The following is a 19,311-nucleotide window of genomic DNA, read 5'->3' as shown; positions in this document are numbered from 1 at the left end:
TTACAAATTAGTAGTCATTAGAAAGCTTTTTGAGTCTATTTTTTAATAAAAATAAAAAAATCATTTGGAGAAAGGAGACATCTTTCTCATTGATGAAGAACACGAGAGTTAGAGAGGCAAAATGCTACAAGAGCAACGTTAGGAGAGGTCCTAATAGATGAGAAAACAAGAGCAAATTGTGAGAAGGAGACAACGCAAAAATGCGAAAACAAAATGAGATAAGAGAGAGATGAAGAAGACAAACAGAGAAGAGAGATTTCGATGGACGTCACCATGGTTAATGAGAACAACGAACAACTAAGAAACAATGGTGAGAGAGACTTAAGATAGAGAGATTTCAGAACCCACAAAACATCTCTCCATAAGATTTCATTTCTAAAAATATTATTTGGAATCAAATGCCGTCACTTGACATAGTAAAAAAGTTGACAAAAATGAATGGTTAAAACAACATTTTCCTTAATAAACTTAAGAAAGAAAACACTCTTCAAGATAAGAACCACTCATAGCCGAAATTCAATGGGCCTAGATTCCATTCCTTTAGAGCTTTCTTTTTTTACTCTCAGTATAACAAACTACACTTCCATGGTAAATGGGTAATGTTTTGGAGATCAATTATATTCAAAGATATGAATGGGTAATATTGATACAATTACACCAGCCATTAATGTGTTTTCTTTTTCGGAAATAGAATAAAAAAATGACATTTATAAGAAATATTCAAAGTAAGTATTTTTATAGGAGAAAAAAATTTATCACTTTTTTATAATCACTTCATACTAAATTTAACCAGTCCTAAAACGACATCTCGATTTAGTGAGATACGACATAGCAAGCGTAGTTTGATTATTGAAGTAAGATAAGATAATAAAATCTTTTTTTTTCCAGGAATAAAGCGAAATTAAAACCAACACTTACTCTAGAATATTATGTAATGGTAAGCCATACACACGGCGTCAAAAACTGTGGTTCGTGAGTAGAGAGGTTTGAGAGGATTCTGAAAGTTACGATCGGCGAATCTCGTTTTCGAAGCTGAAATTGAATTGAATAGTGAATTTGGCAGAAGCAAAAATGGGAGACATAAACCACGCGGCTACCGTCAACGACGATTTGCTTCTCAAAAACTTCTTCGCCGAAGTTAGCGAAGTTGAGAGGGACAACGAAGTCCTCAGGTACTTATCTCTCTCTTTTGTGAGGATGTTCCGCTGTGTGATTGTATGCTTCTGAATTTAATTTTCTGCAAATGTCTATTTATTTCGTGTAATTTGTTGCATGTATGCGTGTGCTGTTATATGTTTAGGTTAGGTTATGATTAGGGTTTCTGGATAGTGGTTTCTGTTTAATTATTGTATCTGTTGGAGAATTTATGTTGTGGTTTTTGGAGTGGTTTCTTTTCAAATTCTTTTGGTTTGGATCGCCGAAGCTTCTCCAGCTGAGATTTTTGCGTGATCCAAAAACTTTGTCGGTTGGTTTGTTGGAACGTGTGATATGCGTCTTCGTGAGGATGGAGATACGTGATTGACATTTTATTTTGCTTTCATTTTTTAATTTCAGTTTTTCGATGCGATATTGTTGTCATATTTTTCCGTAAAACTGGCGAATTTTAGTATCAGCAGGAACTGAGCAACGTTTGCCTGCAGTAATGTATTTTTGCCGGGAAGAAACAAATTCATTCGCGCGAGTGTATGATTGGCCCTTGATTGCAACTTGAGAGAATTATTTGAAGTGTAATGCTAGCATTCTATGTGTTGTGCTCGTTACTGACTGGAATAAATTGAGTATTATCTTTGAGGGAAGATGTAACATACATGCAGTCAGGCCTTGGGATGGAGCTGAAATCAGTAATTGAAAGTTCATTAATGATGAACAATGGCTGAAAAAGGGGGCAGGCTTGTGTAGTTGTGAATTTTAATCAAAAATATTTTTCAATTTGCAATGTTAAAGATAGTCTTGGTTCTTAATCGTTATTACCACATATTTATGCTGAAAACAAGAAATTTTGTTATTGTTTCAACTTTATAATCAACATTCTCTTGGTTTTATTTTCTACACAGGATTCTCTCTTGTTTTAAGCTGAATCCATTTGAATATCTAAACCTATCATTTGATTCATCAATTGATGAAGTGAAAAAACAGTACCGCAAGGTAATGTCTTCCTCGTACCAAGGACTGTTTCAACCCTTCTGCTGGCTTCTCTCGTAACATACTTTTTCCAATCTTATGTAGTTATCATTGATGGTTCACCCTGACAAATGTAAGCATCCACAAGCAAAGGAAGCTTTTGGAGGTACATGAATACATGCTTTGTGATAGCCTCGGTAGAATTAAATATTTTACTTGTTTATCTTTCTTTGAACGTGCTAATTGTCCCATATTTTCTATGAGCATGACCATCGTAGTCCTTATAAGACAGACTTTCCTCATCCCCGTGACTAGCCTAGTTTATGTCTAGTATGGTAACGGAGCATATCAATCTTGATATTGAGCCACATGTAGATGTCCAGTGGTGTCGGAGTTGTGTTAAGATCTCCCACATAAACTAGGAATATCGAAAAAGTAGCCTTTGCATTAGACCTAAGCATTTTTTCTCTCTTGAACTAGCTTTTGGGGTTGAGTTGTGCCCCATTCATTTCAAATAGAACTATGTTTTGTTACTTATTGTTTAGAACATTTTTTATCTATCCAGAGTTCTGAAAGCTATTGCTGTGATCATACATCATAAATTGGTAAAGCTGTAGGAGAGTTCTACATACCTCTTCAATCAAAGACATAACTTATTTAGGGACAATAGCTTGAGTCCCAACCCAAGACTTGTAATGTTACTTTTTGAATAATTATTGACCAAAAGCTTTGACATATTGGGAGAGGTTACTTCTTTCCTTGGCATATATGTGGATAATAGGCTTCAAAATTTCAAGTAACAGTTTGTGCCGTATGAATGCATCATTTTTCTCAGTTACTTTGGTATAGCTTCAGGGGACATACATACTACTGTGAATTTATAAACAGTTCTTTCAGCATACTCTTGTACTTGAACTTTTTTTCCTAGTAGATACTGTTATTATTTACTTTGAATTATCTTCTGTATCTACTTCAGCTTAACCTACTACCATTGGTATTTTATGTATCATTCAACTGCTATTTGGTTCGATATCTACCGTTTTACTGGTTACAACTACAATATTGGAGAGTTGAAAGCTGGATCCTTTTTGTTAATTCCTTGTCTGATCAAATTGATTCTGTATTTTGTATTTGATTTCAATCGTAATGATCTAAAAGAAGTAGTTTTTCAGCTATAGGGTTCAGAAAAACGGCAGATTGCATTTTTTTTTGTTAAATGTTTGCTGTGGTATTTACTTGAATGAATGCAGCGTTAGCAAAAGCTCAACAGTTATTACTGGATCAAAATGAAAGGGATTACCTTCTTAGCCAAGTTAATTCAGCCAAAGGTTAGTTTTACTTGTCTTTTTGTGATTGGCATCTAGTTCTTAATATGTGTCTCAAAGGTGCTTCTTATTTCCACTCAACTTTGTAGCATGTTCTGAATTATTGTGATATCTGGTGTACTATCTTTACTCTAACAAATAGGGTTTTCCCCTCATTGCAAACCCCAAACTTGTGACTTGGGATTGAGCTTTCTTTTTGTTGTGTTTTCTTTTTATGCGGTCACTCTGTAGAAGAAATGCTTATTCATGGAAAGCTAGTTACATATGAAAGAAAAGAATTATCTTTTTTTTTTCATTTATATGAACTGCAGAAGAACTTAGAGCAAAGAGGAAGAAACAGCTCAAGAAAGATACAGCTTCAAAAATTAAGTCTCTGGTAGAAGAGGTATGTATAATTTTACTAGGGTTCTTTTGCAATTTTAAGATCTTTCACACCAGAGTTTGCAACGTAGAGTTTTAGAATAGTCTCACATTGTGAAAGTGTGTCGCGTATTGGTGGTGTGTGTATGTTTGTGCCTCCCTAGTGATCTGATTACACACTCAATGCTATGATTACCAGACTATGATATTGGAAACTTAGTCTATTACTATTTGTTAAAAGACATTATACCCTTGCTTTTTAAAAAACTCATTTTATTTTTTTGCAGGGAAAATATGATAAACAATATGAACAGTCAGAGGAATTCCAGCAGGAGCTGAAAGTCAAAGTTCGTGAACTATTAACAGAACAAGAATGGAGAAGAAGAAAAATGCAAATGAGGGTATGCTCTAATCATCCCTTTCCAAATTTTCATGTCTTTGAAAATGCAGTAACAAGTCAGCGGATTCAATTGGAGATAATTTATTCCTTTTAAGTTATTTAATGTTATTTAGATATCTGAGGAGGAAGGCAGATTGAAAAAGGATGAAGAGGAACAAAAGGAAATGTGGAAAAGAAAGCGTGAACACGAGGAGGAATGGGAAGGAACACGAGAGAAGAGGGTTAGTTTTCTATGACTTCATCTTTATACTTCATTTTATGCATCAAACCTTTGGCTAAAGCATTTTTCTGATGTGTTCCTTTGAAATCTACACTGAAGCTATAAAGTATTCCAGAATTTGGCAATATTCTGTTCATGTTCTACATATACTTCTGGTTTTCTGTAATTTACTTATCTGTAATGTGCCAGTATGTCAGCATATTAGGAAATGGTAAAGTAATGTGATATTTATGAAGAATTTTTTAACAGAAGAAACACCATCGTTGGGGACACAGTAGAAAATAGTTAAATGACGTAGCAGTGATTACTAGTTTTAGTCACAAGCAGTCTCTCCACCGCTGGGGGAAGTGATGCATAGATACAAGGTTTCCTTTTTTAATTCTTGCATTTTAAGCCTACACCTATCTTTTACTGGCTCTTAAGCTTTGCATAGTCTGTTTAAGAGATAATCTGAATTTTATTCGGATGCCTTGTTTGGATTCTTGCATTTTAAGCCTCGACCTGCCGACTTGCCCGGAAACTGTTTAAATATTATCTTGCTTTTTCGTCATCTGTTTAAAAAATAACCTGAATTTTCTTGGCATGCCGTACTTTTTTTCTTATAAAAAATATATGAATTAATGCAATTCATCATCAGGTATCCAGTTGGAGAGATTTTATGAAGGGTGGAAAGAAGGTGAGATATATCATAACTATTCTGTCTGACATGTACCTTGGAGCTAAGATTAACTACTCTAACTATGTGTACCATTTTGTATGTTTGCAGAATAAGAAAGGGGAAATTCGCCCTCCGAAGCTTAAGACCGAGGACCCCAACAAATCCTACGTTCAAAGGCCTGTAAAAAGAGGTTAGGGTTATGGATTCTTCCATTTGTTAGAAGATGATGACAGCTATCAATTAAACCAAGGAGTTCGAGAGAACTCATTCAAGCAGGGTATCTTATGTATCGGTTTGATTGATACCTGTATAAAGATTTATGTTAAATGGAATGTAGACCTCCAGCGACCTTTTTGGTGGGATGCTAGGTCGTTACTTACCGATACTGACACATAGGAGTTATTAAATTTGAAAAAGAAACTTGTGAGTACTGGTCATCCGCACTGAAGCATTGAAATGTTTATGGAGAATTTGATTTGACAAATCCACGTTGCAGCATGCAGTTTGATGAAAGACTTAAGTGACAATACAATTGTTGAAGATTTTTCTATTTTTCTGTATCATGTCTGGATAACAACTGTCAGTTGTAAGTTGAAAACTCGTTCATTTGGCAACTAGGCGCCGCAATAGTTAAGTATCAAAAGCACAACTGTAAAGAAAGAGGTTAACAGTGCAAAATCTATTATCAAAATTCACATTCTTCGTAGGGCAATATGGTTCCACGCAAAAATTAATCGTACAAAGATGAAAAATACAGAGCAACACCTATGATACATGAACCTCCAAAGAAGATTTCTGATATATATATATATATATTATATATATATCTCACCATCACATTAAAAAAATAAAACCCTCCTGTCCTCTTGATAAACAAAACCTCAACAATAGCCTAAGGGCAGTAAAAAAATATGTAAGAATTGAAGACAAAAATAGCCTCCATGACAGAACCATAAACTTGATCTCGTAACCTATTGCTCAATTTACAAACGGGTGGGGGAACTGAGGATTTCGAACCTTGCATACCGAACGTGTATCTTATCAAGGCCTGCTGACGGAGTAGTGAGAACCAAAACTTCTCTGCGGGGATTAAGTTCACAGGTTCAGAGACTCCCGTAAATGGCATCATGCTATTTACAAAACACTAAAAACAAGGCTGATTCGCACGAGCCAGTAGGGCATGAATATTATGGACATTCTTTACTGATCGATCATTATATCCAAGCCAGCGAACCTCGGTCATTCGTTACTGGGGGGCGGCCTCTAGTTGGTGTTGGTGGCCTATTAGCATTCAACTCCTGTATGCATCAATGAACATGGGTTTATTTTACAATAAAAGCACCAGAATACTGTAAAATCACATCAGCTCAAAATTATTTGCAACACAGCACAACTATTTACTAAGAAACATTTGAGAGAGTACCTGCATCCATGTATCTTCAATGTGACGTTCTGGTGACGTTTCTGGTGAGGAAATTGCAGGTGGCAATGGATGAATCAGTTTAGGAACCACGACAAGGTCTCTACCCAAAACTAATATTGCCCCGGCATTATTTGCGGTACCTTTTGGAGCAAGCAGTGCCAACATTTAGAAGAGAACATGATCGATGGAGTACTAAAGTGTAATACAGAAGTCAGTAACATACCACAATAATTTGTGGCTGAAAAAAGCGTGATCAAATGTCCCTGGGCAAAACGCTCAAACCCATCCATCACACATTCATGTGCACGAACAATCAGTTGAAGATCATTGTTGTTGCAAAATTCCATCACCCGATCAGGCTGAAGTAACAAATCAATTAAATAATCACAACCGCATATATTCAAGAAGAATATCAGCTAAGTCAAAAAGTACGATAGCCGTTCAACAAGACCATGTGGAAAATACCAAGTGTCGGCATTTGTTAGAAATGTCTTGCCAAGGGTTTCTAGAATTATTAAATTCTATTACATAAAAAGTTATTATGATATTACTTTTTTATATCATCTACAAACACAGAAACAACCAAATTACAGAAGAAAATTGAAATATTATTTCTAGAATGACAAACAGGTAAGGAGCACTCACCCCAAAAGTAACTAATCCAGGACCTCTAGCATTTGGCCGCAGTCCTTCCACACTGTCATTTTCTGTCGGATCAGACCTGGAAACAATTCATGATGTTATCAACAAGAAAAGCGAAGCACAGTCACAAACATGCAATAGCACACATGCACTAACCACAATAGATCCATAAGCACAATTGATCCCGCTTCCATGGGAATTGGACGCTGAATGTTTTCAATCTGCTCTACATGATTTATTGAACGACCAATACCACCATGCATGCAAATAATTTTTTTCTCAATTAAGGCTGCTAGAGGAAGCCAATTAAACAGCTTATTTATCCGATGCCAGGTCCAGATTCCGTCTCTCTCACCCTGATCAATAAACATGATTGTTGATGAACTCAATATAAACAAGACATAATTTCCGGTACATTAAATTCCTTACCATCCTCTCTATGCACTCAATTCGGAAACCAAAGAGTGCATTAATATCTGCAGCTTCATGATTTCCACGTATTAGATGAACATTGTTGGGATACTCAACCTATATTCACAAAACTATGCATAAATATGAGGTCATCAAACTTCACAAAAAGACAGAGAAAGACAACCTAAACAATCAAGACTACCTTTAAAGCAAGAAGAAGGGTTATAGTTTCCAAGCTGTGCTGTCCACGATCAACATAATCTCCCAGGAATAGATAATCGATATATCTGATAGTCATTTATACAATATTAGCAATAGAGAAAATCAAACGCCGAGTATTATAATAGCCCTGCTAATGTTAGATATAAAAGAAAAAAATTAGAGGATGTATTGTACTAATGAGATTAAATATTGTTCTATAATAATCTAACTCCTGTATTTTTACTAAACTTGTGTCCATGAAAAGACAATTACAAGCTCTGGGTGAACTACAATTAATGCTCGTGTACATAGCCAAGAAAATTTTCCTAGATCCAAATCACACTAGTTGTGCAATTGATTTGATTCTAGTGCAGCCCCATTTAAAATTAATCAATCAATCACTGCAAGAAATCTTTCAGCATTAAAAATAGTTTTATATTCTTTCCTCTCCTTATCTGTTCCATTTGTCACAGTAAACTCACATAGACACCCAATTTTCTTGTTAATTTCCATTAAAACAAACAATCTAGTAAGCTGGAGTAATTTATATACAAAAATAAAATGAAATAAAATCTAGAAAAATGCATTATATAATTGTAGTAAGGTTGGGCTTTGGTGACAGGTTGGTCATAGTTTCCAATCCAGGAACAACCTTCTTCCATATTTTAATGTACAATACAATGACTTCCCCCATATGATTGCAGCAGGGGAATATGTGAATCATGCATTTTTCTGCTAACTAGGTATGCAAGACAAATTATTGTGCCCAACCAAGAACCACACTCTGGTAGATTAGACTGAGGTAATTGGAGGAAGAAAAAAAAAAGAATAGAAAATCAAATGAGACATCTATATAATGTAAAAGTTGCTCAAAGATCTAAACAAAGCACCGAGTGAAAACAAACTACAAAAACAATGGTGATAAATATAGAATGCTGGTTGTGGTTTTGATTGAACATCTTTTACATCAACAAACATGCCCAAATACAATCACTGTCCTGTTGACCTAGATTAGCCTGCCAAATGAATCTTGTCACTATCAGTGGCGAACCCAAGACCAGTAGGAGCAAGTTGCAAAACATGAAAATTTAACTTATTTAATTGTAATTTAAAAAAGAAAGGGTGCAACTGCCCACCCTCATCTATGTACACGGATCTGCAACTAGCACCGAGATGCACACTATAACCGTGCCCATTATTCACATATAACCATTAATGGAAGCTATGAAACTTACGCAATGTCACCAGCAGTTGATGGTGCACCATATTCGTCAAAAAGGCGCATGAGATCACCAAATTGTCCATGTAGATCACCAAATATTTTAATAGGTGCCCTAAGTTGTAAAACACTTGGTTCACCAGAGAATATCCGCTCAGCACTGTCACAGAGATCAGCAATTTCATTACAATCCAAAAAAAACTGCCGCCGTACTGGTGGCTTCCATCCCCGAGGCTTTAAGAGGTGTGCAATGACCTGTAAAAGTGAGGAAAATCCATTAGAAACAATTATGAATCTGAAAACAAGCTAAAGCAAGCATGCTTTGCAGTCCAACAAAAGAGAAATATAAATGTAAACGTAAACAGAAAACCCCTAAAAACAATAATCCAAAAACTGCAACGCTGACTAAGCAATGGAAATGAATGAAAGATTAATAAACATGACCAACCAAGTGACAAATTGCAAAGTACTTTTCTAATATTGTTAATATGACAAAATTATTTTGTGTTCATTTGATAGCTTGTTGTAGAGATGAATCTGTACCTTTTTCGGTACACTATTGATAGACATTTGCCGATCTAATAACTTCCTGGCAGCAGTTGCACTTTCTGGAGTCCCATAACTAACCCTCCTGCCTTCATTTTCAAATTGATCAATTGAAAGCTGTCTAACCATACCACCTAATGCACCACCAGTCTCTGCAGCAACAACCACCTGGAGAAAATTCAACAGAAAAAAAAATTTGCCTAAATATTTGAAGTAAACTTGTACGAAGAATACTTTTCCTTGTTAATGAAAATATATCACGCACAGCTCTGTGATGCAACCGAACTCCACCAGGGGTAACGTTATTTGAACCTGCAGATTCAGGCTTGATCAAGGAAGATGCTTGTTTCCCACTTGGGGTAGCCTCTGCCCCACGGTCTCTGTCAGGCACTTCAGCCTCTCCATTCTCCTGCCGTGCCTTGGCAGCAGCCAGTGCTGCACTGATAGCTTCAGCTTCTGCAGCTGATGCTTCGACCAGATACTCCACACCTTTGGCAGTTCGCCTGTTCAAAGTCCTTCAGATGAATGAAGCCAAACAAGTAACATTAAATACTTTGCCCAATAAAATGAAAACAGCTATTGTACCGAGGTCCCTGAAGCATGGCATTTTCAGTGCTGATATCTGTATAAATGTCACCATTCATTGGGGGTGCAACTGGATTTCCCAAAACAACAGAACCATCAGCAGCTGCCTCAGGAGCAGCTTGCCTCGTTCTATCATCAACAAATCCATACCGTCCAGGTAAGCGTGCAGCTTGTACATTAGATGCAGCTGCAGCTGCAGCAGCATGTGAAGCAGCAGTTGTTGTTTCAGCAGCTGCAAGATCTTCAGCAACAAGTAGGTCATCTAGCAAGACTCCTGAAGTATAAACATAACACATTACAGTCAGTCCAGCCTTGAAGTTATAAATTAATAAGATGATTAAATTATCATACAGTAAAACTTAAAGAAATATTTACTAAAAACAATTACAACAAACATAAAGCTAGTGAATACTTCAGAGTACATTTCAGATTGCAAGATGAACATGGATTGAAGGACTATTTTCATGAACAGTAGAAATTGGGGCAAAACTTTTATCCAATTGATCAAAAGGAAAATCACTTTCGTTGTTAGAGAAAGTTGATGAAAGAAATCTTAGGCTATGTTTGGCCCCACTTTTTTTCATGGCTCCAAAGCAGCTTAAAGTTAATGCTCAATAACTTCACAAGAGCTTTATGAAATAATAGTCATTTTTTAAATCTTTAACCTGAAAGGTTGTAACACTACAAGTTTTATTTTGTCCTTCCTTGGCTAATTCTTGATGAGAGGAGGAGTAAGAATAAGGTGTAAGAACTATTTTTACTCTTTCAGTTAGTTTTAATTTTTTTTTCAAAAGTTACTCCCTCCTTTTTTTTTCGTAAAAAACTAAGATCTCTAATTCTGAGTTTTTCTTCAAATGACTTTTGCCCAATTTCTCTTTATAAAAAGGAAAGCTAAAAAAACTAGGTAAAACATTATCATGGTCATCTTATGTCATAAATCTGTAATCATAGATCACAAACGGTTAGTTTTTCATCTGAGAAGAAATATCCAGCAATTCAGATTATGGGAATTTTCTCTTACCTACTTTTATTAGATAAAAGAACATGTAAACCAAAGATAACAGAAAAAGAATCTCATGCAGTATTGTATGTAGGATCACAAAGTAATTATTTGTATAGTCATAGCTAGATTGATAAAAATGTGAAATTTCTTTTGGGTGAACTGATAAAAATATCATATGATACAAATCAAATAGGAAATAAAATCCAGTAGGGTAAACCCACACAAAGTTATATTTGTATCTTACCACCACGTAAACCGCCATAAATAAAAATTAAGTCACCAACTGCTGCAGCTGCATGTCTACAACGCCGAGTCAACTCAACTGCAGCATCTCCTCCTGCTGCATCAGCACTGTACCTACCAGTTCTTGGACTGGTAACAACAGATTTCGTATCACACCAAACACCAGCAGCAGTGTCCAATACTACAAACAGGAAAAGGAATTAAAAAATACAGCTTCCATTAGAATAATGCCAAAAGTTGCCTCCTAGTACAAGAAAAATAAAATAATAGTTCACTAACAAAATCCATGTAATATCGAAAAAAGCAGAGCAGCAGTGAACAATCAAAAAATTTAAGTAACACCACGATCAGCACCTGCAACACTTGATGAGTCTTCGACCATCCTTCCTCCACCAAGGGCCCCACCAGACACATGGAGCCTTGCATTGACAAATACCTATAATCATTAAATTAAGCATGATCCCTGAATGTGTATTCAATGAACAAAAATGAGAATAAAACAATATAGACTGAATCAAACCGCTGCATGCTGATATCTTGATGATGGTGAGACACCTGGGGCAATTGCCCATTCCCAACGACCATCTCTATGCTTAGCAAGTCCATATGCACTTGCCAATGGCTGCAAACACAAGTGATAATGAAATATTCTCAGAAAAGTATAGGAAGAAATAATTCAGCCGCAACAAATAACTGTCATTGAATAGGAATTCAGTCAGAGTCGGTCTGAATAAGGATAGGCCCAAAACAGAAAGCAACAATGATAGGAGCAATTGGCTGCCAACATTTGAACTCAAAATAAAATGATCGCAACTATGAATGCCATCTTAAATAATTGAATTTTACAATCAGGTAAGCAAGCTGGAACTTGAACACTTAATAACTCAGCTCCAGTAGTTTATGAATGCTTCCCATCATTTAAATTCAAACATCAATATGAAAAACATTCAATTAACTATTAACAGATTTTGTTCTATTACGGACCGGTTTCATTAAACTTAAAATAAGTGTTTCTGAAATCAACAATTTAAAAAGAAACCACTTATTTAATACGCAGATAGGATTTACTACTTTAAAAGCAGAAAACTGTTTTATTTTTAAAATAAACAAATTAGATAAACACATAAAAAAAGTTAAAAAAAAAACAAAAAAAAATCTGCTTATTTTAATAAATAAATTAAACACTTGTTTTAAAAAAACAAACTCAACCCTATAAAGGAAAGTGGAATACTAGAAACTAAAATGGTGAAGTCTCATTAATCAACAGAATGAATAGATAACTCACCACACTATTGGCATCTCTCCCTCCACAGAGCAGAAGAAGTCCATCTGAGCGTGCACTTGCAGTTGCATACCTAGTCATGATTAAATGGGAATACGAAAATCACATCATGACAAGTTGCACTAAACAATAGTCAACTTCATAAATGCATGATAAGTCTACATTTGTTTACATGTTTTACGGTAAGAAATTAAAGTATTCTCTTGTACTGAAGAAAAGAAAGCAATAATGAGATAACTTTGTTCCAGAAAACAGTAATACTAAAGCTATTCAAAACTACCAAATTAAGATAAAGGTTCAATTCAAACCCTACTTGAGTTGCAGTTTAACTATAGCTTTTGTACATAAAACCAACTAGAAGAGGAATGTCAGCCTACTTCATAATCACATTTTTCACACAAGGAGTAAAGATTAAAGCAAACACAAAATAACATCACAGTCCAACTTTACAAAGTAATAATAAACAACTGGACCTTATTACTACATGGAAAGACTACTGAATATTTCTGACAATTCAACTTTCATTAACTTTTGTATAAATATAGAAAAATTTCATTTAAAGAAAAAAGCAAGGTGAAAACTATCAAATCCAAGACTTGACATGAAAATATATAGAAAAAAAAAAAGCAAACTGGAATAGAGTGTTTGATTTAGCCACTAAACAGTTTGACTAGAGCAGACAGTCTTCAGAACTTCATGATGTAAATTACTAAAAGGTACACAAACCCTATCTGGTATTCGTAAAAATTTAAAATCATTATGCAGATAGGAACAACAAAACATCAGTCAAGACAAGTAGAATTCATGGAGGCAGAAGCACACATGCATGGAGGTGGACCCTCTCCTTCTGGCTCTAACTTGCGCCATTCATAAGGCTTGGCAGCTGTGTCCAAGGCCCATACATCCGCCAAAGGTCTCTTTCCTGGAAAGTAAAGACCAAGAAGTGCGACACCCTTTAAATTTTCACTCACAAAAACAGCAAAGGCACACATTAAAAAGGAGTGGCATTTGAATAGTTACCATCATTGCCCCCAATTGCCATTAAATACCTCTGCCCCACCAAAGCCATTACATGTCCATAACGTGGCCCAGGTCCAGGGCCCTGAACAGACACTCTACATGAAATTCAGAAGCCTAGATTAGATAAATAACATTGGTAACATTAAGTCGTTAAGGGAAACAACACCGTTTACAATCCAAACCTATGCCAGCGTGGCCATTGCTGAGTTAGATCAAGAACATGAAGGTCCTCAGCGGACAAACCAGCAGGACCAATGCCACCCTGTGTAACATGACAATATTCCCTAATGAAGTAAGGTAATCACTTAAAGAAAAGGAATAAGTTCAGAAATAATAAGGTATCATTTCCATGTTACCTGAATAACCACCATAGTTCCCACAGCAGTGGCCACATGTGCAGCCCTTGGAGTCGGCGGTTCTCCAAAGGGAGTTAACCTGCATGTTATTTCCCTTATCAAGCACTGATGTAATGCAGGTAAGTCTATAGAAACACTAATTAAGTCTTAAAGGAGGCGAGAAAGAATGACTTGGTTAAGCTCACCTAGACCACTTATTAGTCAAGACATCATAACAGTGGACATCAGCTGTGGCACCAGCTAAACCTGAAAAGCAAATCATATACCATGATAGATTTTAAGAAAACACGTTATAGCACTCAATTGTTAAAGGTATAATAAATGCTATTTTATTCACATAAGAAGCTCCCCTAATCCAATCAAAATGAACTTTTCTTAAAAGGGAAAGATTCATAAATCTATATAAATTATTGCTTGTACCACTCCTCTCAGGAAGAAGATATGCAGATTTAGGCAATTCCTAAATAATCGAGAATGTTGGGGTGAAATAAAGATTTTTTTTAGCAACATTGATATGCACCATAAATAATACATATTGTTCTGAACAGTTTCCTACTAGGATGACTAATTTTCAGATTTGAGGAACAAAAGCCATTTGACACTTCAAATGAATAAAAGCACAATATGGAGTGTGGAAAGAATAATCGATTACTATTTTCATGAACTGCTGCTTATTTAGAACATTATTAAAAATGTATACTATTCACAACATATAATGAGACAATCATTCTTTCTAAAAAAAAACAGGCTTCATTGAGCTCCTTATTCCACTAAACCAAAGATGTCACTTCATATGGTTTATCATACATGATAACCAAAAATCTATATGAAAAATGAAAGGTACCAATCCAAACTCATTCACACATTCTCGGACCTCCAACTAAATGCTTAGCTTTTAGCATTGTTAGCATAAAGTTAATAGTTAGTGGTCAACTATGGTCAATGGTCAACCATAGTCAGTCATTATTAGTTTTAATTTGTACAGCTGTACATATTATCTTGTAGAGAAACATTCAAGTATGAAATTCATTTAATAAAATTCAATTCTATTCAATGTGTTTCTCTCCTTTTTATCTCATTCTAGTTATTCAACATGGTATATAGAGCTTCTTCTCCATCGATCCACACTCCTCAAATCTGCTTCTGCTTCACCTAGTTCACGATGTTGGAAGTCCCCATCAACTAAATATAAGACCAATTTAGAGTATATATATGGGTGCAAACCTCACCTTACAATCAAAGTCATGGGTTAGAACCTATCCTAGCGAGACTTGTGTTTGTTGGACATATTTTTCCACTCGCTATCGAACCACCTATTAATGTCTAGTCTTATGCACGAGATGTATACGTCTTGGCATGAGGGGGATGTGTTGGAAATCCCACATTGACAAGAGATAAGACCAATTTAGAGTATAAATGTTGGTGCACACCTCACCTTACAAGCCGATTTTGTTGAGTTCAGTTAGGCTTAAAGCCCACTTGACACACGATTTAATCAGTGAAATGCATCTTTCCCTTCAAGCTAAGCTCGTAATGTTTGTTTATTGCAACGATGCTTTGTTAACCACTGCTTCACTTGTTCGTTCTTAGTGATTTTGTCATTTTGAGGATTTTAATCAGTGCAATTGTCTCGCGATCTTGTCACGATTAATTTCATGGTTAATTCAAGTTGTGATTGAAGTTTGGTTCCACTCTGGTTTGCGCCTCTTGTTAGTGGTTTATTTCGCGGGTTAACTCCAATTCACACCTCTTTTCTCTCTGTTTCTAGCTCGTGACTTTCATTTCTCACACTTGTCACGGATCTTTAGTTTTGTTCAATGAATTGTTCGTTCAGGTTTCGTCATCTAATTTCTCACTTCATGCTTCTTCTGGTGAAGTTATGGCTTCTACTTTTGCTTCACTAAATTTTCTTATTTCCATTGCTGAGAAATTGGATGATACAAATTATCTTCACTGGAGGCCGTCCGTTGAACCAATGATTAAGTCTCACAAACTGCTTCGTTTCATTGTAAATCCAGTTATTCCTTCTAAGTTTATCCCTGAACATGATACAACACTTGATATTGCTAATCCTGAATATGAAGCTTGGGAAGTTCAGGATCAGACTTTACTTGTGTGGCTTCAATCTACACTCTCAAAGTCTATTCTGTCGCAAGTGCTTGGTGCAACTCATTCTTATGAAGTTTGGGACAGAATTCATGAATATTTTGGTTTGCAAACTAAATTTTGTGCATGGCATTTGTGTACTGCAATGTGTGCTATAAAACTAGAGTCTAAATCCATGGAAGTGTATCTTCTTAAAATTAAAGGCTATGTTTATGAAATTGCTGGTGTAGGTATGCCCTTGATCAGTGAGCAGATGTTTTGACCAAACCACTGTCTTGAACTCGATTTGTTTAGTACATGGCAAACTCAATGTGAAGAATTTCTCTTCTCACAAATCTTCTCCTTGAGTTTGAGGGGGGCTCTTAGTGTAAAGTTAATAGTTAGTGGTCAACTATGGTCAATGGTCAACCATAGTCAATCATTATTAGTTTTAACTTCTTTGTAAAGTTGTACATATTGTGTCATGTATAAGTACAAGTTGTAAAGAAACATTCAAGTGTGAAATTCATTCAATAAAATTCAGTTCAATTCAATGTGTTTCTCTTCTTTTTCTCTCGTTCTAGTTATTCGACAAGTATTATAGAAGAGTTGGTTCTTGACAAAGTACCAAAGCTTCTACAGTTCTACCAAGTGGCCAGGAATTAAACCTTGCCACTTGCAATCACCACTCCCCAAAATTAAAGTAATTTATAAGTAAATTGAATTTATGCATTGTCTACAACTCAAAAGTGAGATTATCTTGCTTGTAGGGTGCATTAGATATAAAACCATCCATGACCTTCCACCTAAGAGAGCTTATCTGCTAGGAGCAGTAATTCTTGACAATCTTGTTTGGGCGAATGCAAATGCTAAGAAATGGAACAGAACAGACACTAAGTGTTCCCTACGACATATTTCTCCTTTACTTATTGTTCTCCTCAAAAATAGGAAAACAAGTAAGATTTATGGAAAGGATTCTAAATAATTTTTTATGACATTTCAAATGACAAGCAACCATAAAACAGAAAAAAGTTGTGATATAAATAATTCAATTCATTCCATTTAATTGCATCGCACAAACTCATTTATTTTCCCTAAGATAGGGAATGAAATATTTGCAAAGAAGTAGGAGTTTCACTTAATATATAGAAAACAATATAAACTAAACTGAGGTGGTTTGATCATGAGAGAAAAAGAACAACAAATGCCAACGACAAAAGCCAATCCAGTTGAAGATAACTTAATTAAAAGGGGTAAAGAAAATCCAAAGAAGACTCTACAACGGTTTTACTTCGAAACACATCGAGCATGCAAAGCCTTAACAATACCAAAACTCAATTCTTAACCACAAAATTCGGAGGAATGTTATATTAACTTCATAACATATGTTGGGGAAAATGAAACCACGGTATAATTACTAAATACATACGTATGCCAGCATTTCCAGCAGATGAAGGAGTCCCTGAAGCCGCAGAATTTCCTTCAAGAGCAGTGGCACCGCCGAACAAAATCAGCCTAGGACCAATGTACCCCGGCGTCCCCTCCTCTCCGACCGCCGCCACCGCCGTCAACGTATGGCCGCACCTCGGCCCCGGACCGTCCTCTTTCTTCTCCAAAATTGCATTCACAACAGTATAAGTTGGCGCCAGCCTCGGTCCACCGGACGGACTCTGCGGCACCGCAGCAGGCGCCGGAGATCCGCCTCCAGACGACGGAGGCTCCTCTAGCTGCTCCCCCTCCGTCTCAGCCGACGGCGGAGCATCGGCGGTGTGGTTCTGCACAGCCGGATCGTGATCGGTCTCCGGCACCATCGAGGAATCGACATCCATTGCTTCAACCCTAAGATTCGAGCAATTTCAAAAGATCGGAGCTAAAATTCCGGCGAAATCAAATTTCGAACCAACATTTGAATTCGCTACGCAGAATCCGAACGCCTCAAACGAACTCGCTAACTTCAATAGCACGCACAACGAACAAATAAGCCAACAAAATCAATGTTCGCAATAGACAAGCCTCGGCTCGGACGATTCTCCAATTCGAAGACGAAAATCCGAAACAAGAAAATTTCAGAAACAGTAACCAGCAAAAGGAAAACAGTCTCTAGGTTTTCTCTCTCTCTCTTCTTTCTCTCTCTTCTGTGTTGAAAGTTGAAACTCAGAAAATAAACGAAAAGAAGCGGTCGACTCACACTATCGAAACCACAGCTACAACAACAACGAAAAACACACCCTCGCAGCCCCAAAGCCGAAAAAGGAAAAGAAATTAAAATAAATAAATAAATTCAAACACTTTCTTTGGGGTTGAGTCGAAGGTGTTGTGTCTTTCTCTCTCTAGAATTTATTTTATTGCCTTTTTGGTTTTTCTAATTATTTATATAAAATATATTTTTATTACGTATATTCTGCTTTTTTAGAAAAGTTTATAGGGTGACCCAATGAACCGGTTAGGACGTGTACAGGTGGCTAGCGGTGGCGGCGCCCGCGTTACGGCGGAGAACGGGGAAATCGGTAACCGGGGACTGCTTAAACCGTTTATTTAACGGCTCAGTTAGAAAAGCGCAATGTGAAAGCACGCGCTAGACAAAGCGCTATGCCGCTCTATATTGCTTTTGATTCTCTCTGTCATGTGTGTTGTTGGGTTGTGAGTAAGTATTAAAATTTTCTTTTCGTTGTTATTATTAACCCTTCACCTGAATTGATACCCTTTTTGACTGTTTTTCTATACACATGTTTGGATAGCTGGTAGCATTGAGTAAAATATTACTCTTCAACGAAAATGAAGTTGCATATTAAATTAAAATTTGAATATGTGGTTGATATAAAGTAATAGTTAAAGAAATGTATTAAAAACTAAGAAATATATGTGAAGAGGATCTTTCTCCAAAATTTAGCAACAATCACACAAATCTTGGAAGCATCCAACATCTATCCAGGGTAGGATTAAGACAGGTTCACAACCATCTTATAACCATTCTCCTTCATTTTGTATTAAATATTTTATTGTTAAATATAGTTGTTAATTGATTGTTTGAGAAAAAAAAGGTGTGAAATGATTTTTTCCTTCCGGAATTACTAAGACCCACGAAATAAATAACCTCGTCTTTGATTTACAACTTTTACAACAATTAAAACAACGGTAAATTTATTTTATTAAATACGACCTTTCAATAGAAAAAATCTAAGAATTGAAATTTCTTGAAAAAGTTCTGATT

The 19,311-nt window shown here is 36.0% G+C and overlaps 2 protein-coding genes across 2 annotated transcripts; one reads left to right on the top strand and one right to left on the bottom strand.

Moving 5' to 3' along the window:
• The first annotated feature begins 935 nt into the window (after nt 1-935).
• LOC124846357 (Chaperone DnaJ-domain superfamily protein) lies at nt 936-5,644 on the top strand. Its single transcript, XM_047323600.2, has 9 exons — nt 936-1,172; nt 2,055-2,145; nt 2,227-2,287; nt 3,372-3,449; nt 3,758-3,831; nt 4,094-4,207; nt 4,320-4,427; nt 5,064-5,102; nt 5,193-5,644. Exons 1-9 carry the CDS (start codon nt 1,072-1,074, stop codon nt 5,277-5,279), a joined length of 753 nt encoding a protein of 250 aa, XP_047179556.1. The 5' UTR covers nt 936-1,071; the 3' UTR covers nt 5,280-5,644.
• Nucleotides 5,645-5,748: 104 nt separating this feature from the next.
• LOC124846347 (serine/threonine-protein phosphatase BSL3) lies at nt 5,749-18,444 on the bottom strand. Its single transcript, XM_047323590.2, has 21 exons — nt 17,530-18,444; nt 14,201-14,261; nt 14,016-14,094; nt 13,842-13,921; nt 13,660-13,754; nt 13,462-13,561; nt 12,643-12,712; nt 11,878-11,979; nt 11,712-11,793; nt 11,359-11,538; nt 10,112-10,385; nt 9,792-10,029; nt 9,524-9,694; nt 8,997-9,235; nt 7,763-7,847; nt 7,579-7,677; nt 7,306-7,505; nt 7,153-7,228; nt 6,731-6,866; nt 6,508-6,647; nt 5,749-6,382 (listed from the first exon to the last, which is right to left on the bottom strand). The coding sequence occupies exons 1-21, from the start codon at nt 17,927-17,929 to the stop codon at nt 6,299-6,301; spliced, it is 2,991 nt and encodes a 996-aa protein (XP_047179546.2). The 5' UTR covers nt 17,930-18,444; the 3' UTR covers nt 5,749-6,298.
• Nucleotides 18,445-19,311: the final 867 nt, after the last annotated feature.

Source organism: Vigna umbellata, chromosome 6 (assembly GCF_029865625.1).
Source record: "Vigna umbellata cultivar VRB3 chromosome 6, Vumbellata_1.0, whole genome shotgun sequence".
Lineage (NCBI taxonomy): Eukaryota > Viridiplantae > Streptophyta > Magnoliopsida > Fabales > Fabaceae > Vigna > Vigna umbellata.
Note: the sequence above shows the minus strand (reverse complement) of the source record. Positions and strands in the feature narration are given on the sequence as shown.